The sequence below is a fragment of the Zootoca vivipara genome, chromosome 5 (genome assembly GCF_963506605.1).
Source record: "Zootoca vivipara chromosome 5, rZooViv1.1, whole genome shotgun sequence".
NCBI lineage: Eukaryota > Metazoa > Chordata > Lepidosauria > Squamata > Lacertidae > Zootoca > Zootoca vivipara.
This window is the reverse complement of record NC_083280.1, coordinates 65,092,235-65,118,909: the sequence shown is the minus strand read 5'-3', so window position 1 is coordinate 65,118,909 and position 26,675 is coordinate 65,092,235. Positions and strand designations below refer to the sequence as shown.

The 26,675-nt window shown below is 43.3% G+C and overlaps 1 protein-coding gene across 1 annotated transcript in view; it reads left to right on the top strand.

Annotated features, from left to right (window-relative positions):
- KIF20B (kinesin family member 20B) overlaps positions 1-19,224 on the top strand; it is a 37,461-nt gene extending 18,237 nt beyond the window's left edge. Inside the window, exons 20-33 of the mRNA XM_035138399.2 lie at positions 470-1,577; positions 3,911-4,049; positions 4,551-4,673; positions 5,865-5,922; positions 6,564-6,689; positions 7,358-7,497; positions 8,795-8,950; positions 10,567-10,734; positions 12,106-12,249; positions 12,444-12,644; positions 14,756-14,839; positions 15,675-15,819; positions 17,305-17,447; positions 18,867-19,224. Coding sequence (XP_034994290.2) covers positions 470-1,577; positions 3,911-4,049; positions 4,551-4,673; positions 5,865-5,922; positions 6,564-6,689; positions 7,358-7,497; positions 8,795-8,950; positions 10,567-10,734; positions 12,106-12,249; positions 12,444-12,644; positions 14,756-14,839; positions 15,675-15,819; positions 17,305-17,447; positions 18,867-18,938 — 2,807 coding nt within the window. The 3' untranslated portion in view covers positions 18,939-19,224. The remainder of the gene's footprint in view (positions 1-469; positions 1,578-3,910; positions 4,050-4,550; positions 4,674-5,864; positions 5,923-6,563; positions 6,690-7,357; positions 7,498-8,794; positions 8,951-10,566; positions 10,735-12,105; positions 12,250-12,443; positions 12,645-14,755; positions 14,840-15,674; positions 15,820-17,304; positions 17,448-18,866) is intronic.
- Positions 19,225-26,675: the final 7,451 nt, after the last annotated feature.

The following is a 26,675-nucleotide window of genomic DNA, read 5'->3' as shown; positions in this document are numbered from 1 at the left end:
ATCGTATTCTTGGGCCTTCAGTAGGAAAAAAATATTCAGATGATTCTTTGCCTTTTTAAAGCACGAAAGTGGTTCTTGTAATGTGAAGATGGTTCTTACTGGTAAAACATCTCAAATCGGGATTACTTAGTATGGTAAGACCAGAAACAAAGCTAGCCAATAAATGGCTGTAACTTAATGGATAGTATTTAACTCCGTTTACAGTAATTCTGTTAAAGTAAGCTTCCTAGGTCCTTGCCCAATGATGATGCTCATATCTTTTTAGGTGTTGTAGTTGCCCAATCTTATCATAAGATCCGAACTTTAGAATGGAGCAGAAATTAAAAAGATGGTCTCCAGCTGTGTGAAAGCACATCCATTTCTGAGTGAACCAACAATCTTTTTATTGGCCGCAGATCTTCTGGAAAATATTTGCTTGGTATTGGCTTACTGTTGGATAGAAGTAACCATCTTTTTAAAATTTTTGTAGGGTCAGTTATCAACCAGTCTAAAGATGCCACAGAGACAAAGAACACCAAAGAAATGCAAGAAATGAAGGAAAAAGGAGCAATGCTGGCATTGCAAGAAACCAATCGAATGTTAGAAATGCAGTTGGCTACGCTCGAGAAGGAGATGGAAAAACAGAAAAATGAGAGTGAGGGCTTTTCTAGAAAGATAGCCAGCTTGTGTCAGGAACCGTTTTCTTCAGAAGAAAGGGCTTCTATCTTAAGCAGGGAACTCCAGCAGCAGCAGGCTAATTGTGAGAAGATAATGGCTGAAAACGTTGTGCTGAAAAATGAAAGTAAGGGTCAAGAGGAGAAAATTCAGGCTCTCCTTCAAGATCTAGAGGCTGCCAGACAGAATATTGCACAGAAAAAATCCAAGGTAAAAGAGGTTGAGGTAAAAATAGGCGAGCTAAGCAAGCTCACTGTGGATATTGACTTGGCAAACCAAACGGAGAAGGCAGAGATTCCCAAAGAGGAGCCTGAGGAAACTCCTGCAACTGCTGTTCGAAAGAGCTCCTTTCATTGCAGCATGGAACTTATCTGGGAAATAAGCAAGGAGATCATTCACGCTTCCTCTCAAAAGAGCGCTCATATGGAAAACCTCCTCCAACAAGTTGAGCAGTTGCAGAGGCGGGTTTCGGATGCTGAGGATCAGGCATCTCGGCTAAAGTTAGAGCTGAGCCAAATGACCAACCAAAGGGATGTATCCTTGCAGGAAAAGGAATGCGCCCTGAATCAGTTAAGGGGCCTGCAACAGGAAAACCTGTGTTATGCTGAAAAATACAGGGAAGAGCAAAACAGAGCCCTTGGCTATTTAGAGACAGTTAAAAAAACTGATGGCCTGTTGGAAGAGTGTCGGGCAAAAGAGGCTGCCATAGCATCTCTGGAGCAAGCGCTGAAAGAAAAAGAATCTGCAGTTTTAGCCATGGAAGGAGAGGTGAAAGACATGCAGGAGAAACTCAACCTTTCAGAATCCGAAATGCAGAGGTTAAGTGACCAGGAATCTCAACTGAAGGCAGAAGTTCTAGAGTTGAGAAATAATTTGAGAACCGTTGAAAAGAATTATGAAGAATCAAAGCAAGCAACGGAACGGTAAGAAACTATTTTATCTTCCTGAAATGCAGGCATGCACTTAAAAGGATGTTAGTTCTTGTATTGCTCTGTTTACAGTTCTTTTTCCCAGGAGTGGTTTACATTGTGGTGGTCTCCTATCCCGACATTGCCCAGGGTCAGGTCCCCATTCCACCCTTTTAGCTTCAGTAGTTGAATTGTATTATGGAACAGAGTTCTTGATTGGCCCTTACGGTTTTCTTGCAAATTGGTGGTGGTGTGTGCTGTTTCTCTTCTGTGAAGAGACAGCAGTGAGAAAAATACAATGAAAACATATGTGTCTTCAGACTGTTATGAGCCATTTTTTAAAGTTATGAGCTTTACCTTGGCAAGCTGTTCTAAAATAGTGTAGATTAAATTGAGGAGTGTGTAATAAAGGCATGACGAAGGCTTCAGACGTGTGCCGTTTCTCTGGGAGTAAACCCCACTAATCAAAGAATGGGATTTGCTTCTGAATAAGCAAGTTTGGGATTAGGCGGCACATTTTTTAAAAATGGCTTTGAAAATAGGTTCACTGGATTTGAACACTGTTGAGTAACTGATGTCCCTGATGGGTGAGGGGCACATGGCACAGGCAGTTAGTGACTTGTGGCGGCACCTCCTTCAACCTGGGGAATTGTGGTTGTCCTGTTGGCCAGCCCTTTAGCCTACAGCTGCTGTTGCTGAATGCCAGGTCAGCTCAGTAAGACCTCCCTCATTCATGATCTGATTATGGTTGAGGAGGATGATCCTGGTCTATATCACTGTGAGGAGGGCAGAATTGGTCTCACCCAGCTGTGCCCACCTGGGTACTCGGGGCGGCATCAGGGCAGATTGGAAAGTTAGCCGGGGGGGGGGGGTTGCTGTGGTCTGTAGAAATCCCCCCCTCTCTGTCCAGTGGGTGGGTGGGTTTAGAGCAGGCATCCCCAAACTTCAGCCCTCCAGATGTTTTGGACTACAATTCCCATCATCCCTGACCACTGGTCCTGTTAGCTAGGGATTATGGGAGTTGTAGGCCAAAACATCTGGAGGGCCAAAGTTTGGGGGTGCCTGGATTAAGGGTTCTGCTGGTTTACTGCCCCACCTCGTTGCCCAGCAGTCTCCCTGCTTTAGCTGGTTTTAGAGGCCATGTTAAGGACTCCCAGACTTCTGGTTTTGGTAGATTTCAACATCCATGCCAAGGCGACTGACTCTGGGGTGGCTTGGGATTTCGTGGCTGCCATAATGAAACTGGGGTTGTCCTAACATGCTGCCAGCCCAATGCATATGGCAAGCCACACTCTGGCCCTTGTTTTCTCAACTGGGCAGGAACCCCCATTGTTCTACCTGGACACTGAGGTCCAGCACTGAGGGTCTTCTGGCAGTTCCCTCACTGCGAGAAGCAAAGTTACAGGGAACCAGGCAGAGGGCCTTCTTGGTAGTGGCGCCCTCCCTGTGGAATGCCCTCCCATCAGATGTCAAGGGAATTAACAACTATCTGAAGTTTAGAAGACAGCTGAAGGCAGCCCTGTTTAGGGAAGTTTTTAATGACTGATGTTTTAATATATTTTTAATCTTTTGTTAGAAGCCGCCCAGAGTGGCTGGGGAAACCCCGCCAAATGGGCAGGGTATAAATAAATAATAAATTATTATTATTACTATTATTATTATTAAAAGGGTGACGTAAAAGTGGGGGATATTGACATCAGATCACTTTCTGTTGAGATATAGGCTTTTTAGCACCTTTTCCCTCTCTGTAAAGGCAAGGGACCTATTAGGGTGGTTGCTCTTAGAGGCTGATGGATCCAATGGATTTTCAGACAGATCTGAGGGATTTTCTGGCTGATATGACTGGTGCTCCTGTCGAAGGCTTGGTCAACCTTTGGAGCATCTACCCAGGCAATTGACAGATCATGATGGTTTTACTATGCATTGCTGAAATGTTCTTGCTGATGAAGTTTTGCTGCTGTTTTATTGTGTCTGTCCTTATAGGTTATTGTACTCCTTTTATAGTACAATATAAATGTATTCATTTTTTTCCAGTTTTGTGTTAACGTTATGCTTCCGACTTTATGTTATGTAATTTTATTTTATGTTATTTCATTCTCTTAAAAAAATGTAAGCTGCTTGGAGAGTCGTGTGGCAAGCGACTAATAAATTAAATCATTATTATTGTTATTATTATTATTATTAATTTTATAATATTTTTACCAGGCTTGCTCAACCTGGTAGCTCCTAGAAACCCTCATTCTCTTCTGTGTCTTGACTTCCTAGAATTAAGCCCCAAGGCTTAAAGAAAAAAATTCTCAAATAATTTTGTCCCCCCCCCCTCCCCCTGGCTGCTTTTTTCTTTCCAGGTTGAATAAGGAGCTCTCTGAGAGCACGACTTTTTCCACCTGTCTACAAACAGAAATCCAGCAGAAAAATGAAGAATATGCTAACCTGAAAGAGAAACTGGCTGATGCCAAAAAGCAAATCGAGCAAGTTCAGAGACAGGTTTGTAGGAAGAGCAGTCAGGAAAACGCAATTTCTTTATTTTATGTAATTATTTAATATATATATCAATAGATATCATCATTGCACCGCTGGAATTAGACCACTTGCTCTTTATGTGAACTGCTTTGAGCACAGATGTGTGTATATGGAAAACGCAATCTAGAAATGAATTTGACCCTGAGGAAATATCTCCTCCTAACAATCTTTCCCAGTCAGCTGGGGAGTGCAAGAGGTTGAGTGCAAGAGGTTGTGGGGTTTGGCCCCATCCAGTGCTGGCTGCTGGTCTGCTAGCTAAGAGAGAATTGGGTGCTCCCACCCCTACTGGACACCATTAATCTTCCAGTATGCTTTGCTGGTGCGCTTTATTTCTATGTCCTGCTCCTCGTGCTCCAAGTTGCAACCAAAGCGGGCAACTTTGAACCATGCAGCTGTTTGTGGCTTTTCTGTGCAGAAACAATAATACAGCATCAAACACCTACAGAGACTTGAATCTTCTTGCAGGTGGGGGACATGCGTGCCGAAGAGAAACTACTACGGAATAAAGTCAGTGAACTTGAAAAGGCCAAAAACCAGCTATCTGAAGAGCTGGTCATCAAGCAGCGAACTATCCAGGAATTTAAGAAGGTTCTTCTTCTTCTTCTTCTTCTTCTTCTTCTTCTTCTTCTTCTTCTTCTTCTTCTTCTTCTTCTTCTTCTTCTTCTTCTTCTTCTTCTTTGTTGTAATAAAAATCATGTCTGCTTTTGTGTAATACTGTGAGAACTCCCTGCATAACAAATACAGAAGTGTTGGAGTATAGGGATTAAGCATATGACTAGGCTGTCCTAGGCCCTGACTGGTTGTGGCTGATGGGAGTTCTAGTCCAGCAGCTTAAGGCTATGTTCTGCTTCCCCTGTTGGACACAGAATACCTGCTGTCAGGAATCTCAACTGGGGAAGGGTGCTTTCACATGCATGTCCCGCCTTCAGACTTCCCATAAGCATCTGATTGGCCACTTGTGAGAACAGGCAGCTGGATTAGATAGACCTTGGTCTGACCCAGTAGAATTCTTAGCATTGGTTACTCCTAACTTAGACATACCACTATCACTGTTCCCTATATTATGGATGGGATAATACAGGTACTTTGCACTGGCCCCGTGAGGATTTCAGAGGTTAATGAAGCACGTTGAACACTTTTAAAAATGCAGAGTGAAAGTGTCAAGAAGCATTTACACAAAACAGATCTCAAATATGATCAGGAATAGGTCAAGAACCTTTGTGTGCCTACGTCCGTATATGTTGTTCTCTATGCTGCATGGGTGACGGCTTTTTCCCCAGTCATGCAATGAATTTTCCACTGTGTTTTGCACCTCTCTCCTGCATCACTATAATCCAGTAGCCTTCAGACCTGGGACCCATCTTTTTAACCCAAACCTGCATTGAGAGACCTGTTTAATTTCTCCCCATATATTTGTTTGCTGGTAGTACTGCTGTTTCGACCCATCTTGGATTGGGGATGATCTAGTTGTAATCCCCAACCCACCAATTGAAGACCAATGCATCAATCTACCTTCCAGGTCTGCTGACTTTGCCATAGGTGAAGCCAGAGTTTTACAGTTGAGCTCAGTTTTAGAGTTAAGCTTATGCTACTGAAAAGTTAGGCCGGATCTTGCCCTTGATCAGCATTAAGTTGGTTCAAAGGAAAACTGTTCCTTAGAGTTTACTTCTTAAGATTGTTATTGTGTAACAAGGCTTTAAATTTATGGACAGCTATTGATATTGATGTAGTTTTCATTTTTGCACATATGCACCTTTCCCCCCTCTGTGTCCAAATTAGGAAGAGCTGAATAAGAAACTTGAGGAAGCTTTGCAGCAGTATCAGAAAGCATGCAAGGGTATGTAATAACCAGAGTTTGTATATTTTACAGGGAAGTGTGCCCTAATTTTGGTTTATTGTGTTCACGGTGTTGGATGTTTTTGTTCTGGACTATTATTTCAGTAGTCAAACCTTGCTGTTTTTAAATATTGAGTTTGGCTGCGGCTCTAAACAAGTACAGTAGTACCTTGGTTCTCAAACTTAATCCGTCCCGGAAGTCCATTCCAAAACCAAAGTGTTCCAAAACCAAGGTGCGCTTTCCCATAGAAGGTAATGCAAAATGGATCAATACGTTCCAGACTTTTAAAAACAACCCCTAAGACAGCAATTTAACTTGAATTTTACTATCTAACGAGAAATGAAAGCAATAAACAATGTACTGCAGTCACACAATCAATCAATCAATCAGTAGCTGAACCGGGTTCCACAAGGTCACAAAAGCAAAACAAAAAGAGCCACAAATACGCAAAATAAATAGCAAAAACAGACAGACCTCAGTGTAACACTCAAATCGGAAGCATAACACTCACAATGGATCATGTTCGGCTTCTGAAAAAATTTCCAAAAGTTTGCAGTGTTTGGGTTCCAAGTTGTTTGAGTAGCAAGGTGTTTGAGAACCAAGGTACCACTGTATGTCAGTGTTTGTTAATCTTTTTATAGATCTATGTTCCAAAGAGAAAATAATTGAAGATATGAAACTGACTTTGGAGGAGCAAGAACAAACACAGTCAGAACAAGACCAACAACTTGAAGCCAGGTTTGAAGAGAATAATAAACTCATGGCAGGTAAGTTATGAGGACAAGACAAGCTCCTTTGCCCCATTTTCTGAGCCCAACCTTCCCCCATTCCTTTGGTACGTGTGTGTGTGTGTGTGTATCTCTTAAAATATATATTCTTTATAGTTAAAATTCTGTCAAGGCTTCTGTTAAATTTGAGAGGCATAACCTTGTTAGTTCCTTATAGCAGCTTGAAGACTAAAAGTTTTGCTATGGCACAATAAATGTTCATGAACTAGAGCAGGGCTAGGGACGATATGATGCAACCTGGCTTGGGATAGGCAATTTTGGAGGATACAGACCTTCTAAATAAATAATATTAAATAATGTTAAATTGGTACTGGATGGTGGTAGGGAAGAGAAGGAAGCAGAGTAGTTGAATATCATGCAGTGCAAAAAGTACAGTCTCTGACAGTACATTTAAAGTTGAAATAGCTGAAATCCAAGCACATATGAGCAACTTTTAATAACGGAGAAATGCCAGAATCCACAGTTGGGAAATACTTTTATTTGGTCCAGCCAAAATGCCACAGAAGCAAGTTCAAGTTCTCCAGAACTCTTCACTGGGCAAGATGTTAAACAAATTGGGATCAGGGTGACAAACGAAGGAGAAAGTCCAAAAAATCCCTCTGACAATGCAGTCTCTTGCATTGTTATAAATGCATATCCCCCTGTAGATCTGGAAGCATGGAAGAAAAGGTACCATGACCTAGAGGAGCAAATGAGGAGTCTGGCACAACAGAAGGTTAACACAGAATGTGAAAAAAGCACAGAGTTGCTCCGTGAAGAACTAAAAAGGCTGCAAGAGAAGCTGAAGGTAATGTTTGGGTTGCTGTCATGGTTTAAAGATTTCTACATGACTTTGTTGCCAACCACTTGAAGGACCTCATTGCCATCTGTCCTGCCTGTTGTCAGAAGAATATTAATAAACTGCTACTGCAGTTTCTGAGGGTAGAAGGGGCAGGTAAGCCTGAGTGTCTAAGACCCGTGTGTCTGGAACATCATTATCCAGGTGGTTTAATGATTTTCCACTTGGTGTGAGTCAAACCCTTACTCGAGCTCACCTTAGTGAAATGGGTTGTTTGTCCTATCATGAAGGAATAGTGTTACCTGTGCAAATTACCCAAATGCATGTGCAACTTGCACCTTTGACTGAACCTAAAGTATCTAGAAATGTGCATTTGCATGGCCTGGTAATATTGGCATGAGCAAGTTCCTGCTGGCTCCAGTAGCTTAGAGCTACAAGTGGGTTCTTAGGCCTTCACTGGCCTCTTTATTTCTTCAGCTGCTGTAATTTCCTTCCCTGAACCCAGAGCCTTCTGAGGTGGAGTAGGCAAGTGGAAAAAGAATTGTTGCATCCATACAGCTCATAATCCTAAAGCTTACTCAGTTCTTCATTTCGTACTTGGTAACAATGCTTGGTGTCCCATTACAATACACACACAAAAACTTATTAAGGATAAATAATTGGAATAAGGGGCATAAAGAACAAGGCAAATCAAAGAAAATACGCAACACTGATATTTGATACAATTATTAAAGGTCAGGATATTATTCATCCCAGGTCATATACTTGATAGGAACTATCATATGCCAGCTGCGCTGATGTCATGGTCCATAGAAACCTATTTTTTTCCTTCACTTCTCACTTCCCTCTGTGGGCCCCTAGCCTCATGCTGTGGCCCCCCATTTATGCATTTCATTGAGTTTCATTGCACAGCTTAAAGTTCTTGCACTAGGGGAACTGCTTAGTTGGATACCATCCATAGCTACCATGACAACATTATTTGGGTGGACTCTGCCTTTCCTGAGAGTTGTTCATGTGGCTATGTACAATTTCCCAGACTGACGAAATGGAAGCTTCAAATTTCCCCCCTTTGCATGCAAAAAAAGAGAGCGGGCAAAAGAAGAGCATGCAGACAGAAGGCTTGCTATTGTGGTATTCGCATAATGCTAAACCATGGTTTGGCACTGCCTCTGAATGTAGCATAGCTTTGGAACTACTGTACAAATAACTCAGCAAGGGTGCTTCATGTTGGTGGGTGGACACTTTTTTCTGTAGAAAAGAATAACACGTTCTTTCCAAACCTTGTGACTTTTTAACATTTTAACAGGAATATGAAGAACAACAGAAAATAGATCGCAAAAAGTGGCTGGAAGAAAAAATGGCTCTCATAACTCAGGCAAAAGAAGCAGAGACTCACCGTAACAGAGAGATGAGGAGATTTGCTGGAGACAGAGAACATCATGTGAAGCAGATGGAAGAAGCAGTGAGTAACCATGAGTTCCTAGTGCACTAACCAGTTCTATGTGGAAGGGTCAAACAGCAGGTGTATACAGGAAGGATGTGCTAAGAAGTAAGTCCTACTGTTTTCAGTGGGGTTTACTTTCAGGTAAATGGACAGTGTTCTCGAAGCTACGAACATGAGTTTGACCAAACTGCGGGAGGCAATGGAAGATAGGAGTGCCTGGCGTGCTCTGGTCCATGGGGTCACGAAGAGTCGGACACGACTAAACAACTAAACAACAACTGGGCGTATGATTGCAGTCTTAACCCTTGAAAAGATCAGCAGCCTCTTCCATAGAATTGAAGAGTTGGAAGGGGCCATGAGGATCATCTAGTCCAGCCCTCTGCAATGCAGGAATCTTTTACCTAACGTGGGGCTCGAACCAACAATCCTGATATTAAGACCCTCATGTTCCACCACCTGAGCTATTTCGTACTGTTCCTACTCATGGCTCATAGCGTAAAATACTATACCCCATTACCTTCTCTCCAGAGTGCACATTTTAAATTATATCACTTTTATTCATATCCTGCCTTTTCTTCAAGCAAGTCAGGGGGGGTGACAGAGATGCTGCATTTTATCCCTGTGACAATCCTGCAAGGCAAGTTAAGCTGAGAGATGGTCACTGGCCCCAAATTGCCCTTTCACCTCTGGTCCCACTCCAACCCTCTGTCTGTACTGGAATAGTATAATGCATTTTATCTTGGGCCTCCCTTGAAACTTTAATTTGTTCCAACTGAGGCATCACAGCCGTTAGCCAGTGCTGATCACTCAGGCTGTATACTTGTGTCAAGAGAATTTCCCTGGCTACTGGTCAATACTTTGAATTTGAACTTTAGACCTTCAATAGGACTGGAGTCTCTTAGAATTCCTCCTTCCATTCAACCCCCTTGCCATGATCTGCAGATAGCACCTTGTTCTAGGCTAGTCTTCCCCAACCTGATGCTCTCCAGATATTCTGGAATACAGCTTCCTATTCCTGACCATCAGCCATGTTGATTAGGTATCAGCTTGAAGTCTGCACTGTGCCAAATATGTTCTCCTTTGGGGAAGGATCCCAAATGGGAATGAATTTACTAAAGTGTTGGGAAACCTTTTGGATCAGATCGGTATCTCCCCACCCTGCAGGTCAGCTTTTACAGGTCATAATGATGTCAAGTGATTGATAAGTGGGTGCTCCTGCCCACCTATAAAAGTTGGCCTGGGGGGTGGAGATGGAACTTTCTGTGTGTTAACTGATACACAGGGAGTTAAATCCAGGGATCACCTGTGTGAGTAGCCAATCCAGCCACATCTCTATGTGATGTCATGTGTGCAGCAGGTAGGAGTGGTTTGGGGGAAAATGTCCTGGGAGTCCAAATGGGAAGGCCTGGCAGACATAATTTGGCCCATGAGTCAGGGGTTCTCCACCCCAATCTGCTACTTCTCTACCAAATGACACAAACTAGTTTACTATTAGAATAACTTGTAAAAAAAAAGAAGCTTCCGTGTATTAAAAAAACAACAACCCTGAAACAACATGTCCACAAAAAGTCATGCAGCTGGGACAATTCCTCCCTAAAGGGTTTTTACTGTGATTTTCAATTCCTTGCCTATAGGAAAAACTTGTGACTGAGAAAGATAATGATCTCCAAAAATGGCGGGCAGAGAGAGATCAGCTGGTGGCAGCTCTGGAAGTTCAGCTTAGCTCTCTACTTTCAAGTAATGCGCAAAAAGACCAAGAAATAAAAGAACTGAAAGAAACTGTACTGAAAACATCTGGCAAGGTCTGTGCAATGCCATCTCCTTTTTCACATCTGCCTTTTTGTATTGGTGTGTCTCTCGCACACGTATTCTGTTTTTTGTGAAATGTAGTGGAAGTATGTTTAAGGGTCTTAATGACATTTCCCCCACTAGAACTTGTTTGATATTTACAAGTCCGCTGCTTGACCTACTGGGTGTTTGATGACTGTTAGCTGAATGTGCGAACTGACTCCATGAAACACATTATATCTAGGATGATCTGAAAGTTCTGTTGGAGTGGCATTCAGTCTGTGATAGCCCATTCACGCACAGAGTGATCACTTAATGTTGACCACCCAAAAACCCGCGACCATGTGGGGTGCAGACTTCTGCATATCAGAAGTTGCTGGGGAAGAACAACAGCTTTTGCCATTGGTGGCCTCACAGATCACATCTGGCAGGCTACACGGCGAAACTGTGTGAAGCACTTGCTGATCTGCGTTGGAACTTGAACTGCAGCATTTCTTGCAGTTCCAGATTCTTCAAGAATGTAGCCCGTTTTTGTAGCTGCTGAATCATGATGGGCATCTTTTTTTGTACTACCGTATTTTTCGCCCCATAAGACGCACCTGACCATAAGAGGCACTTAGTTTTCAGAGGAGGAGAGGGTGAAAGCCCCGTTTTTTGGGGGGATCAGCTCACAGTTGTGCAGATACTTTTGCAAAGAGGAAAAGCCCCATTTTTTAAAGGATCAGTGCAAAGTTGTTGAGTTTACTTTGCAAATGGAAAAAATCCTGTTCAGCTCACAGTTCTGCAGCTTCTGATAATCTAATCAGCCAGTCACATGTTGCTGAGGAAACAAACAGCCTGCCTCTGCAGAACATTCAACAATGGAGGCCTGGGCAAGGGGGCGGGGCTGGAAGGGAGCTAGCTTCCCTTATCTCCCTCCCTGATCTCTTGCAATCAGCTGCTGAGCGGCTTCCTCTTTCCCTCTTGGGAACGATCTGCTTTTCGCTCCTGGGCAACTCGGCTCCAGGGACCACGCATTTGCTCCATAAGATGCACAGAATCTCCTCTTACTTTTAAAGGAGGGAAAAAGTGCATCTTATGGAGCGAAAAATACTGTGTGTGCAATACAAGCTGGCTTTTTAATTGTCAGGGATTTCTTTTCACATATTCAGTGTGACAAATATGATTTGCATGTGGGTTTTCAAAAATATTTTGGACTCCTTTTTTAAACGAACAGAATTGTGCACTGAAACATCCACATTGAATGTACGTTGCAGCTGGATTAGCTTGTTTTTCTATAAAAGAGTGGAATCTAATGTAGTGCACTTTAACCTGTGCTTGACCATTCATTTCTTGATAAATATAGTGAAACACAGTGCTTTTCTTTTCTTTTTGTCTTTTAAAAGGATTGCAAAACTACAGCTACAGAATCTAGAGACGGCATTACAAACAATGTAAGACGAGTTAGTTCTGAGAAATCTACAACTATGCCACCCATTCCAAAAGAAGAAGCAGAAATCAAGATGGACAACCTTTGTGACTATAAACTGGTAATTTAACGTTTTAGCATCTTACAATGGAATCTTTTATTCATGCATATTCCGGTAGGCCTCCATCCTCCAATCTCTCTTTTTCCCTCGGGTTCCCTTGTGTGGAACTTCTTGCCTTGCCACCTGTCACTCTGAACCCATGTGGTTTTTGTTCTCTCTTCTTTCTGATTTACGCTGCTTTACTCCAACTGTAGGACCAGTCAGACACCATCCTGGATTCTTGTGAAGTATCTTCAGAGAGCAGCCAAGCCAGTCGATTTCCAAAACCTGAAATGGAGATTCAGTTCACACCTCTGCAGCCCAATAAGATGGAAGTGAAGCATCAGGGGAATTCTGCCACAGTGACCATAAAAGTCCCCAAGGCAAGGAAAAGGAAGAGCAGTGCCATGGATGAGGTATTTAGTCATGAGATTGTTTAATGTTGTTCAGGGTGCGTGCACATACCACTGTAAATACAGTTGTACCTTGGAAGTCAAACAGAATCCGTTCAACTTCCGAAACATTCAGAAACCAAGGTGCAGCTTCTGATTGGCTCCCGATAGCACAGGCGTGCTGGAAACAATAGTGGAAGCTGCGCCAGGCGTTCGGCTTCTAAAAAAAGATGGAAAACCAGAACACTCACTTCTGGTTTTCGATCGTTTGGGAGTCGGAACGTTTGACTCCCAAGGTACGACTGTAGTACTTAAAATATTGATTTAAAAAATCCCCCAAAGTTTCAATCCTAAACACATTAAAAAGCTAACAAACCCATTTGATGAAGTGGGCATGAAACCTTTATGTCAGAATACATTGTTATTCTTTAAGGTGCCGCAAGAAGCTTTGTTGTGTTTTAATCATATTTTAGTTGCCCCTCTGGACTGTTCACAGCCGGAAACATAAATTCCGTCTCCTAGTCAGTTGCTGTCATCTAAGCAAAGGCAGCACAAGCCAATGCATAGAGGACATCTCTGTATTTCCCAGGCAGAGAAGGTCACAGCCCAGGGAATTTGAATTTTACTTTTAGATTGGCTTTCTAGCTGAATGCAGCCTGTACTCTGATTATTGGCAGCCTTCCAATCAGTATATCATTGCCAGTGGTAGAAGTGTGCGTCAGGTTGTGCCCATAAAATATCACACTGGCCTTCCTTTCCACATAAGAGTCGGCCAATTCATAATTAATTTTCACACTAATGGTAGCTTTTTGCTAAGGAGAGCAGCGTGTGGTCCTTTTGGATCACTATCTGTGGCAGATACTTTTGGATACTTTTAACGGCTGGTGTTAAAACTTCAGAAGAGTGCTGCAGAACGGACCACATGAATTCATGAATATTTGGAGGAGGTGAGTTCACTGGAAAAATAACTGCTCCTCAACTATTTTTCTTCAAGACAAATACACTCTCAAGATGCTGGAAAAGCAGAGTTAGGAGTAAATGCACTTCTGATGGTCTCAGTCAGGTACTGGATCTCTTTGAGCTTTATGCTCTAGATGTATGTGTAGATGACAGCAGTATTAGTTCTTCATATTTCATGTGTTGCGTCGTAACACTTCAATGAAACTAAACCATAGCTAAATTCAGCTTCCAGAGCCCATCTCATCAACCACCTATTACCTATTGCGGATAATCTGCTGTTCTAGTATACTTGTTCGTCACTCAGAACAGGAGATGTACAACAACTGAAATCAGCCTGCCAGTAACTTGTGTCAATTAATTCTATGAGGCACTTGGGCTACAGTCTTAAGCATCTATACCTGAAAGTAAATTCTACTAAAATGGGTTGGATTTCCTGCGTCAAATGGTTTTGGTGTTTGTTTGTTTTATCTTGCAAGTTTTGAGAAACTTGCTCAGGAACTGGGATTATAAAGCTGGCCTTTATTGGTGACAGCACTTTAAAATTCAAAAACTAAAAATATATATGAAAGGGCTGTTTTTATTTGAGTGGTGGCGATGGAGTCATCTTCCCATTTAGACATGCAAGCCCCCGCTATATAGTCTGTGGATTTTAGTAGTTTATCAAATAGTGTTTGCTACCTCAACCTTGGTTTATCCTGAACCTACAGGGTGTCAACAGCTTGACAGAAACCTGCAAAAAGGTCCCGATTATTCCACCAACCTGCTTCATGCTAGCTATTCATTAATTCCTTTACACATAAGCAAACATTCCCATCTCATTGGCCTATGTGCTGGCTATCAATACTAGATGCTGCCATACTGACTTCTGTAGCTATTAAAAAGTTGCCCTTTCACTTTGCTTTACATATTATATTTCTTTGCATAATTAACACACAGAAGAAATTAGGTGAAACTGGATTAAAACAGCAGTTTCAGTCTTTCCCATTTCATTTCCGAGCATGCTTCTTGTTTAAGTAATGTTGTATAACAAGTTCATGAATTTCTGAGCATTGCTTTTAGTTAGATTTCTAACAATAGTTTTCTTTTTCCTTTGGGAAACAATAGTTTTCTTTTTCCTTAAATTGCCCTTCTTAGAAATAGTACTTGGGTGCTGAGCATGCTGCTTTGTTTTTAAGGACTTCCTGAAGAGTGAAAGTGAGAAGAATTCTACATCCCCAGCTAGTACCTGGTCCGGTTCATTATCCAGAGAAAAGAAAAAGGTGTGTGTGTGTGTGTGTGTGTGTGTGTGTGTGTGTGTGTGTGAGAGAGAGAGAGAGAGAGAAGGATTGTATCCAATGACTTGAATGATGCAATTGTCCACTTTAATATGAAATCACCATTCTGACTAGCAGATGCTTCCTAATGTTTTGGGCTGTTACAGGTCGTGCCCACTGCGTGGAGGTTCCATTTCTGGCCCCTGCACGCATTGGCGGAGTAATCCCATTCCACCCTCTTGCGGGGCCAAAAGGACCCACGTCAATTGGACGTGTGCAAAATGGTCATCACCTGTACAGTCATACCTTGGAAGTCGAACAGAATCCATTCTGGAAGTCCGTTCGACTTTCCAAATGTTCAAAAACCAAAGCGCGGCTTCCAATTGACTGCAGGAAGCTCCTGCAGCCAATTGGAAGCCACATTGGATGTTCGACTTCCAAAAGAACATTAAAAAACTGGAACACTCCTGGTTTTCGATCCTTCGGGAGCCGGAACGTTTAGGAGCCGAGGTACGACTGTACTCAGAACACATGTAAAGTGTTTTGGAAATCCCATTGGGGCATAACAGCACCCCATAAATCATTAGTGTAATCCCCCCGCTGGCCTCTGGAGGGTAGTTAAGCTTTACCTTAAAATCCTGTGCAAATAACTTTTATAATAAAGGCCTCAGCTTTATTAGTTGTATTACACTGTAGCAGGCTCCTGCCCCTCCCCTCCAGAAGATCAGCTGCTTGCTTACAGGCAGGCAGTTGGTTATATGATAGCACAAGTCTTTCAAATTGCACTAGATCTTAAGCCTACCATCCTAAGTGTCTGTTGTGATGTTCTGTGTCCTTTCAGACTGCTCCTGACAGCTCTCCTAGAAAGGACTATCCCTTAAGAAGCAAACAACTTGCATCGGCTATAAAGTCACCTGGGAATGCAGGTGGGGCACTACAGAAAGTTGGCCATTTCTTTCAGAGTTCTTCAAACCTACAGTCCAAAGGTAAACAGTAAACCAGAGATTAATTTATTTCATCTCCTAAATGTTTTCTGTAACGCCTACTCTAAAGGAGACAGCCTGCGTTGAATCACATGGGGGAAGAACCGAATTTTCATGTCTGGGGGATCTGTCTTCCATTTCCCCTGTTTGCAGTATTTTCTGGGAGGCACACTTAGAGCTGTAATGACACTCTTGTACTCTGATCCTCTTGCAGAGCAAGGACTTGGAGATGGCTTCAGCCCCTTTGCTGCAACATTGTCAAACATTGGTTAGGGTGTGAGACTAGGACTGGGGAGACCTGGGTTCAAATCTCCAATCAGCGATGAATCTTGCAGGTGACCTTAGGGCAGTTGCTATCATGGATGCAGAGGAGTGCTGGGAGGCACCAGCTGGGGAACCCCCAGGGGAAGAAGGCTCGGAGCCAGGGGCGTGGTGGTGGGACGATGATGAGTTGTCAGAGGGAGAAGACTGGGAAGAGGAGGCGTTGGAAGCTGAAGAGGCAACAGAGTTTACTGAGCAGGAAGAGGCTGTGGCAGAGGGCAGTCCAGACTCAGAGGCAGGAGAGGAGGGGGGCCAGGAGACAGCAATAAGGCAGGCTGCTGAAGAATCTAGGGAAGCCCCCACTCCTGCTGCAACCATCTCCCCTCTCCCCTGGCCTCTCAGAACATGCAGAGAAATGAATGAGAGGCAAGATGACAAAGCCTTAGGGTGCTGGGAAATGAACTGGGGGGGGGCTCAGTGGTGGGAAGGTGAGGACTTTGTCCTCACAACTGTCTCTTTGGGATAAGACCTATTGGGAAGGGTTGATAGGAGCCTGCATTGTTTTGGTTTCTTTGAATAAAGAGTTAACTTCACTGATGGCAGTGATTTTTATTGCTGACTGATACCTGACTCCTGACAATTGCTTTTTTCTCAACCTGACCTTCTTCAGGGCTGTTGTCAGGTTAAAAGGGGGGAGAGGGGAGAAGAACCGCATATCCTACCTTGAGCTCCTTGGAGGAAAGGTAGACTATACACTGTGCCCATTTTTGCTACATGCATCCCAGTTGTCTTGGTCCTGGCTTGTGAAACCGGACAGCAGGAGAGTATCTTTTTGAGGAAGGTATCAGTGTGATGGCTTAGGTCAGGCATGTCAAACCTGCGGCCCTCCAGATGTTTTGGACTACAATTCCCATCTTCCCCAACCACTGGTCCTGCTAGCTAGGGATCATGGGAGTTGTAGGCCAAAACATCTGGAGGGCCGCAGGTTTGACATGCCTGGCTTAGGTAAAATAACAGCACAAGCAATAAGGTGTGCTTGCCTTATATTTACTTATTTGCATTATACTTCTTTCCAATGGTTCCTATTACATTTTTGTTTAAAAAATTGCTACTTTTATTTGCTGTTCATTTGATATATGGTATGCTGCTTCCCCTGTGGGGAAGGGATGCACTTGTGCAGTTTTGCACATAACAGAAGGGTAAAATGTTGCAAAACGCCTCTTCCAGCCAAGAAACTGATGGCAGCGATGAAATCGCCCAGATCTATGGAGCCTGAGTCCATTAAAGAAAACTATAGCAAGCCAAAGCGAGCGAAGCGCAGGCTGTACACAACGGATATTTCTTCCCCTATGGAGTTCTCTGGACAGGTGGTAAGCGATATCATGAAAAAAGTTTTTTAAAGGAAGCCGCCCTTGGGGGACAACTCATCTGATAAATTAATTTATCATCTCTCCTTCCGTCCAAGATCCTGGGGTGGGGGTATATCAGAACAATTTAAAAGACAACATTAAAAATTGATTTAATCAAATTGCAGTCGCAGGGGTAGGGTGGGTCCTAGACAGTTAAATCTTGTGTCAAAGGCCAGGGTAAAGTTTGTGTCTACTGTTGAAGGTACCAGATGCACGAGCTCCACAGCTTAGGGGCTGCCACAGAGAACGGGCTACCTCCAAGCACCTGAGAGTGTAGAACAGCCAACAGGGCTGCCTTCGTTGATCTTAATACCCGTGAAGTTCTGTAGAGAGGAAGTCTTTCACATAGTGGGTCCAAGTCATTTAGGGCCAACTAATGTGAACATGCCTTGAATCAGCCCTGGAAATGAGCTGGCAGCCAACTGGACACTATTATATAGCACAGATAGACGTAACGGATTTAGGCTGTGTTTAACCCTCTTTCCCTATGCATGCTGCTATTGGAAGCTGCATTAAGCAAATATGCTAGCTTAATCTACTGGCAGTATGGCGGAACAATCACATTTCATTTCATGCCAGAGGCTCTCTTCCTTCTCCCGCCATCAAGCTGTGACTTTATGCATATCTGATAAGGTCCACTGGGACTTAATCCGAAGTAAACACACATAGAATTGTAGTAAGGACTTGTTACCAAGGGCAAATCTGTTTCAGCTAGGGTTTCCAGGAGGGCTTCTGATTCCCATGTGGTCGACAATGGCAACAACTGAGAGGTGTCTTCCTCTCTAAATTAGGCTATTGAAACGAAGTGGATTTTGGGGCAAGGGGCAGGAGTGGATTTTGTTGTGAAAGGGTTATGAGCCCAGTTCTGATTCTGAACACGATTCCTGAGATTAGGATGTGCCTCATAACTGTAGGTACCCTGTTCCTAGTTTCTTAGTGTACATCCTCTTTCCTGAGCTGCTATTTTGTACCTGTCTCTGATTGGTTAACTTCAGGGCTTGTAGAACCCTGAGGTGTGCCAACACCTGGTCTGAGTAGTTCACCATGAGTTCAGATTCCTGGTCAGCCCAAATGGGACAGAGTGTAAGATGTTCATTTCTACATGACTTGGTCAACTAACTTGTGGGAGGGGTTCAAGAAGCTTTATCATGAGCATAGGAATGCAGTTACTGAGACAGCAAAGCCATTTGTCCCGGAGAGTAAGCTGTCCAGGCACACAGCCCCTCAATCATGGAAAACACTCTGAAGACTGGAGATTCCTGGCCACTGATCTCACACTTCTATACCGTTCCAAAAAAGTTCTTAGAAAAGTTTTACTTACTTTAGTCCAGTAGTTATTCACTTGATCTGTTAACAGCAGTTCCTTAAATTCCTTTTCAGATTGTGATGGATCAAAAGGAAAGCGATCACGAAATCATCAAGCGGCGACTCCGAACAAAAAAACCACATTGATTTTAGTGTGTTGTTGTTGATGTTGTTGTTGTTTTACAGAGAATCATGTACATAATGTAATCCACAGCTGTTGAATTTCGGAGCACAGTTCTTCTAAAGTGAAAAGTGGATGTAGATTGGAAATGGTATAGCATCTGTACTATTAGTTATATTTACAACTTTGTGCTTCCTACTAGTGTTTTGAAATTCCTGTATAGGCTTTGTCACAGCTGGGAGGATTAAAATAACCGACATCGTTTTGATGTGTGTGTTTGTGTCTGTCTTTGTTTCCATCTATTCTCTCAGGGACAATAATCCACAGCAGTTGTTCTGATCCACAGACCCAGACGAGGGTCTGTGTGAGTGGTTTGATGCAGGGATGCCAAAGAAGGTTGTCAAAAATGCTGGAATGGCCAGCTCTAATGCTCTGTTAAAAGAAGGGTGAAGATGTACAGCACAACCTGCAAAGCCTCACTGCCTCTACAGACATGGGATGGACACCGCAGCAGTGAGAGGTTGTGATGACTTTCCCACCAAGCACTAATATGTTAACCGTTGCCTAATATCGAGGACAGCATACATCAGTTTGGCCAGAACATCCTCCTGACCCATGAGGGCATAGGTGGCAACTATCCAAGGCTTACTGATATCTCCCCTCTCTGGGCCGAGAGCCCAGCATTCCAGGGCTTGCTTTGATATATGCCAATTAGCATATATCAAAGCAAGTGACTATAATAATCATATATGAGCTCACTCTTGTAAAAGCTACCAATCAATTGCAGGGTTATCTCGACTACCAAGATGGTGTTTGTAGAGCTTCCAGAACATCTTCAACACAGGGTTGAGTGCATTCTGTGAGTCTGTACTTGCACCAGGTCAAATTAGAAATTTGGCATGGGGCTGACAGTTTCAGAATCTTTGCTTTCATGGCATTTTTCTTTTTATCGACTTCTTCATCACATACCCGCCTATCTGACTGGGTTGCCCCAGCCGCTCTAAAATCTTCCCTTCACAGGGCTGCATTCAGATGTCTTCTAAAAGTTGTATAGTTCCGTATCTCCTTGACATCTGATGGAATGGGCTTTCCACAGGGTGGGCGCCACTGCCAAGAAGGCACTCTGCCTGGTTCCCTGTCACCTCACTTCTTGCAGTGAGGGAGCTGCCTGAAGGCCCTCGGTGCCGGATCTCCGTGTCCAGGCTGAACGATGGGGGTGGAATCGCTCCTTCAGGTATACAGGGCTGAGGCCATTTAGGGATTTAAAGGTCTGCAGCAAGACTTCGAATTTTGCTTGGAAACATACTGGGAGCCAGCAACCTGAGTTTATAGACTGGGGAGGGGAATCTTAATTTCAGGCAGTCTTTGGCATTATTTGGTCTCCCAATACTGCAGTCAACTCCTTTCCAGACCGCTCCTCTGAATTTCTCTGTACATGTGCAAGAGGAATGAGTGGCTTAGAGAGAAAGCTATATTTTGATGTAGGCGCTGTCCATGTGGGAAACCCACAATTCGCGGCAGCCTTCAAATCTCTTCAGAAGAAAAAGAGTCTCCACTCCTATTGCAGCTATAAAGGTTGTTTAAAACTTGCAAGCAGCGCCCGGTGAAATCTGGGGGGGGGGCAGTGTTGTGAAGTATTATTTGTTCAAGTATTATTTGCTTCTGGTAGTGGAACTCAAGAAACTTCCACCTGAGCTCACCTTGTGTGTGTGGGATCACCTTTATGAGCTCCGAGGAGTGGCTGCCCCCACTAAGTTGCTACAAGTATATTAAGACAGCCTCTGTATTCCATATGTACCACAGATATGTTGGCTTTGCCCCCCGCCCCCAAATCATTTTGTTTCAATGACAGCAGAGGCAAACGCTTCAAAAAACTGCCTGCTTTTCTGTGAAATAATGGAATTTAAGTGAAACTCCATTAAGAGAGAGAGCTCTTCAGCTTGGTTAGGGCTGTTTTGATGTACCCAGTTCTAAATGCATCGGTTTCTCACTGGGATAATCTCTGTTTTTAAAAGAAAAACAAATTAACAAGTGTTCTTGGGCTAAATCCGAACAGTATATATTTACTCTAATGACTGTGCTAATGCACATTTGTGCAACTGGCAGGGAGTGAAATAAAGCACTTCAAAAAGTCTCACCACATTAATTCTTCACTTCCCTCAGCCAACACAAAATGTGTGCTCTTCTTTATCTTCTAGTGTCTAAGCAACATATGGAAGTATTGAGGACTGAGCCCCACATTAATTTTGTGTGGTAGCTCCGTGCGGGTCGCCTTCTGGCAATGTTTGTCCTCCTAATCTTGCAGTTTGAGTGTGGATTTGTGTTAGATTTGACAAGAGCAACGAGCAAGAAAACCGGTCTCTTCATTGCTCCTCACCATGTTGTCGGCCTTAGTTCAAAAAGCTGTGTAGGTGTGTGTGTGTTCATTTAATATATTTGTTTTTCTTAAATAAATTTAATACGAAATTCAAAATTTTGGGGAAAAAAGGACTTTGGAAAGAAGTGGTTTAATGATGTCACAGGGTTGTGGTCAGTTGGCAGCACACCCAGCAATGTCTTATGCTATAGAGCAGGGATGGGGAACCTTTGTCACTGTGGCATGTGTTTCCTTTTGGACAACATTATGAGGACCACATGCCAGTGGCGGGCAGAGCACTGAAAACAAAATTTATGGTTGCACAGATGGCTAGGTTCTACATCCCTGCCCCCTGTATCCTGCATTTAGGCAAGCAAATTGCTTTATTAGAGGTGAAGGACAGATTCACACCAGGCAAAAGCACTTGAGGGAGAAAACAGGGCCAGTAATTCTGTGTGGCCAGTCCGAGAGTTCCATGGGTCACAGAGAGAGACCTAGAGAGCTTGATGTTCCCATCCCTTGCTATGCACAGACAGAGCTGCCCCCCCCCAAGCTCAAGATATTTGAAGACAATTGAATATTACTTTATTTTATATAAGTTGCTCCATTTTAAAGTTATGTTTTAGTATGACTTTCTTCTATTGGATCTGATCACCGTAAGGTGTGTGTTGTATATTTTGTTGCTATAAAGCACCTTGCGTATACAGAAAGGCGGCACACAAATTAAAAGTGAAATGAAATGAAAGATAGGCTCGGTAAGAAGATAGTTTATCTGGACAAAATGCAGCATGTTTGCGTCTACAAACAACTTGCAGGTCAAATGATATATGTCTGTACATAGACTTGGTCAAAACTCCACACATCCCACCAGGATCCGCTAGATGGCGCTTCAACACTTAAAAACAAAAATCACATTTGAAGAAAATCTGGTCTCAAACGACTTATTTCCCCTGAGCCACAGAAATAAAAGGGAAGCAAATAACTTTTTTTTTTTAAAAAAAAGTAAAAGCATTAAATAACAAGGCCTACGGGTCACTTTTGAGGACTAGTCTAATTTGCGCAGCTTCTAGTCTTTGTTAGAATAAGGCAGGAAGTAATAAATTGCACATGGCACAGCCTAACATGTGCCATGTCAAGCTGCTACAAATAATAGATATTTGTTCTATAGGCGGGAAAGGTTTATTGGCACAAAAACTTCCAACCAGTGGCTAGACGGCAGTCCTTGCCTTCCAAACTATTTTCATTGCTTTTAAGTAATCCGTTTAAAAAAAGAATTTGTTTAATAGCCAATTACTCCTATTTAGTATTATTACTATTCTTTTATTTATTTGTCATTGAATTTATATTGCACCCTTCCAGTGCCCAACTCTAGAAGAGCTTCAAAAGCAAAAATATCTAACTTGGGTGGTGCTTCTTAAAACCAACCCAAATGTATTGGCATAGTCATTTCTGCAGTGTCTGTCACACAAGAAAAGGTAGAAGAAACAAACTTCATTAGTAGCTACAAAAGCCGCTTTTAGGCATCCTTGTTCAGGCTGCTTTCCAAAACTGGGTAGGTCTGCCCTCTGTTGGGGAAGTCCTGGAGTAAGAGGCAGATCATGTGAGATCAGAAGGGCTTTAGCTCAGCCGTAGAACAGAAGGTGCAAAATTGAAACAGCATCTCCTGGAAACATCTCCGATGAAAATAGGGATGTCCCATTCCATAATGATAATTTTACTATTTATACCCCACACACCTTACTGGGTTACCCCAGACACTCTGCGTGGCTTCCAACATACATAAAACATAATGAAACATTAAAGATTAAAAAACCACTTCCCTATACAGGATTGCCTTCAAACGGCTCAGGGGTTGCATAGCTCCATACCCTCCAACATTTCTGCAATGAAAATCAGGGCATTTCCTGGTGGAAATGATTATATAAAAATGAGGTTGAATATGGCTGCATCATTCCCTGTCCACGTACAGTATACACACTTTGCTTCAAATGGTTTTATTGGCCCACGCTTTGAAATGATTGTTACTGCTGCTCTGTGGCTTTTACAATTATACTTCCCCACCCTGCTGTGCTCTGTTGATCTGCTGCAGCCATTAACCTGGTGCTGGATTTGATTTGTGTTTTTATGTTGTCTGTTTTGAAACTGGATTATATGTGCATTTAGCTGAAAGGTGGGCTATAGAAGCTGATTTTTTTATTTTTTAAAATGCCCAGATTACAGGTTGCCCTCTATGTAACTGGGACTGTATACGGTCAGGAAAAATGCAAAGAGCAAAGAAAATGTGAGATCTGTGTGTGGCGGCAGCAGGAGGACGGAAGGATGACGATATGTGTTATAGCTTTGGTTGGTTTAGCTACTAACAATAAACTTTAATTTACTGGGAACTCCAGGCCAGGACACCTTAAATTACATGGCCCCATATCAATCTCTCCAGCCTTTCAGATTGGCCTTTTTTTGGGGGGGTGTCTTTCTCTCTGTCATAGCCATACAAGAAATTGTGGCTCCATGATTGGTGGAGCTTCACCATGCTCCCTCTCTTTTGAGGCTTGTGATGGAAGGTCTAGACCAGGCACCTCCAAACTTCAGCCCTCTAGATGTTTTGGACTACAATTCCCATCATCCCCGACCACTGGTCCTGTTAGCTAGGGATCATGGGAGTTGTAGGCCAAAACATCTGGAGGGCCGCAGTTTGGGGATGCCTGGTCTAGACCAGCCTTCCCCAACTTGGTGCCCATCAGGTGTTTTGGACCAAGGTCCCATCAGTCCCACACAGAACATCACAACAATCCTATGAGATGGACCTAGGCTGAGAGAATAATTGACCTAAGCTTGCCCAGGGAACATAATCACTCTGCAAGGACTTGAACGCAGGTCTTTCCACTGCAAGTCCAACATGCTGTCTACTCCACAACACTGGTTCTCAAGAAGCATGGAGGTGGACGCCATAAGACCAGGCCTTTTTTGCCTTCTATCTGTCCAGAAATATTTTTAGCCAACAATAACATTTCTACAATGTGTGTGTGCATCGTGTGTAATGTATAATTTGAATAGTTGACCTTATCTTTCAGAAAACTCTATCCTACTCCAACGCGCCCCCTCTGATCCATCCCCGTGGACATTATGTTCAAATCTTCTTCTGCCCTTAATCAAATATTTAGATCTCTTTAAAAATACCACGCTGTCATCTTGTTAATGTTAGCTACGATAAGGGAAATGAGGATTTTGGCATAGCGCAGCACTATGTGTCACTCAGGAGGGTAACAAGATGGGAAAAGGACCTCCTTAATGGAGCCGAGATGGAAGAGGAACCGGGTGGCCAAGTGTTGAGTGTTTGCTACAGACCTGCCAGTTCCTGTCATTTCCTATTCTGTTTACAGAATTCAAGCACCGAGTGGCTATGGATGGAAAGGACTGTTCTAGAGAACCTAGCTTTGAAAATTGTGTGTGTGTGTGTGTGTGTGTGTGTGTGTGTGTGTGTGGCATTTAAAGATATCATCTCTGATCTACTGAAGGAAGAATGAGCAAAACAAAGAACTCCAAATATGCTAGCAAAATGCCCAGGTATGTGTGTGACACAAGAGCTTGCATATTGCAGCGATGCTAGGTGTGTACTGTGTTCCTGACTGCTTTTTAGGCAGTCGTTTGTTCCATGTGAGGAACTGTGATGGGTGCTGCCCTCAGATTGGTGGGGTGAGGGTCATCTATGCATAGGGGAGGCACATTGGTGGTTCTCTTGACCTGGACAGTTACAAACTGTTGCCAGAATGTCACACTGACAGGCGCCATACATGACAGCCACATTACAGGTGCATCACCCCCCCCCCTTTTAGAGGTTATTTCCAGAAGTCTCTGTATGTTCTTCAGCTCTCTTAAGTGCTCTACAAGTATAAAGATCAACTGCACAAATATTAAAATAGAAACATTCATAATAAAAACACACATGAAAAATCCAATTAAAAATCAAAGCAACCATAATCAAAATACCACCCCCCTCCAAAAAAAAATCCAATTGAAACAAAAACATTAAAAGACCCAGGTTGTGGAATTGGGGAAATGCCTGTATGAATAGATGTGTCTTCAAAAGCCAGTGGTATGCCAATACAGATGGGCAGCGGAGTTTGGTCCATTAGGACCAATGGAGCGCTACCATGCCAATCTGAGTCTGCCCTTAGTTCAGCCCCTACCAGTCTGCCTTCTTGCTGGAATCCTCCTTAGTCTCAGTGTTGCCTTTGTAGAACTCACCAGGGAGTAGGATGGAAGAAAAACCACGGTGGGTTGGCTCCACCTCCTGTTTGTGTCTCTGCTTTCCACCTGCTTGTCTCAGTGGGCACCAGGCACTACAGCAGATGATAATTCTCTTGCAGCTAATCATGCAATAAAGGGGGAGCAGGGAAGCAAGAAAGGGGGAGCAGGGAAGCAAGCGCTCCTCAAATGACTACAGTTAAGGCAACACACATTTCAGCATGAGTACCCTTAGTTTCAGGGACACGGGTGGCGCTGGGGGTTAAACCACAGAGCCTAGGGCTTGCCGATCAGAAGGTCGGCGGTTCAAATTCCCGCGACGGGGTGAGCTCCCGTTGCTTGGTCCCAGCTCCAGCCAACCTAGCAGTTCGAAAGCACGTCAAAGTGCAAGTAGATAAATAAGTACCGCTACAGCAGGTAGCGGGAAGGTAAACGGTGTTTCCGTGTGCTGCTCTGGTTCACCAGAAGTGGCTTTGTCATGCTGGCCACATGACCTGGAAGCTGTACGCCGGCTCCCTCAGCCAATAACGCAAGATGAGCGCCGCAACCCCAGAGTTGGTTATGACTGGACCTAATGGTCAGGGGTCCCTTTACCTTTACCTTACCCTTAGTTTCAACCCTTAACTTTCAGGTTTTGGAGGCAGAGCAAATTTGGGAGAGCCAAACCGAAAGCACAAAGCAGACACACACAAACTGTTTCCAACAGCTTGACTCACGAGCTGTGCTTTTACATTTCAAAACACTGCCTGAAGGATGTATCACTCTTTTGACTTTCGAAAATGGCTTCTTAAAAAGCAGAAGTGCCTGAATATAAAGGAACTCAACTGGCAAAGCATTTTGCACACAAGATTTTTTTTTCCCTTTGGAAGAATGAATTGTTACAAGCATCAGAGTTGCCATCTTTCCCATGTCTCCTGCTTCATCTGTTGTAAAACATGTCTCTGCAGTCTTTTTCTGTGTGCAAGTCCCCACAGAGAGTATATGCCTCATCCTCAAATTAATATACAAGGCCTTGAAAAGCTTGGATCCAGGATACTTTAGATCCTAGAGCTCAGGAGGCCTTTAAAGTCAATCACTGACGTCACACAGAGGAAGGCTTTCGGTTGTTCCTGCCTCACAGAATCCCACCTAGCTTCAGCTAGAAGGAAGGCATTTAGTGTTGCTT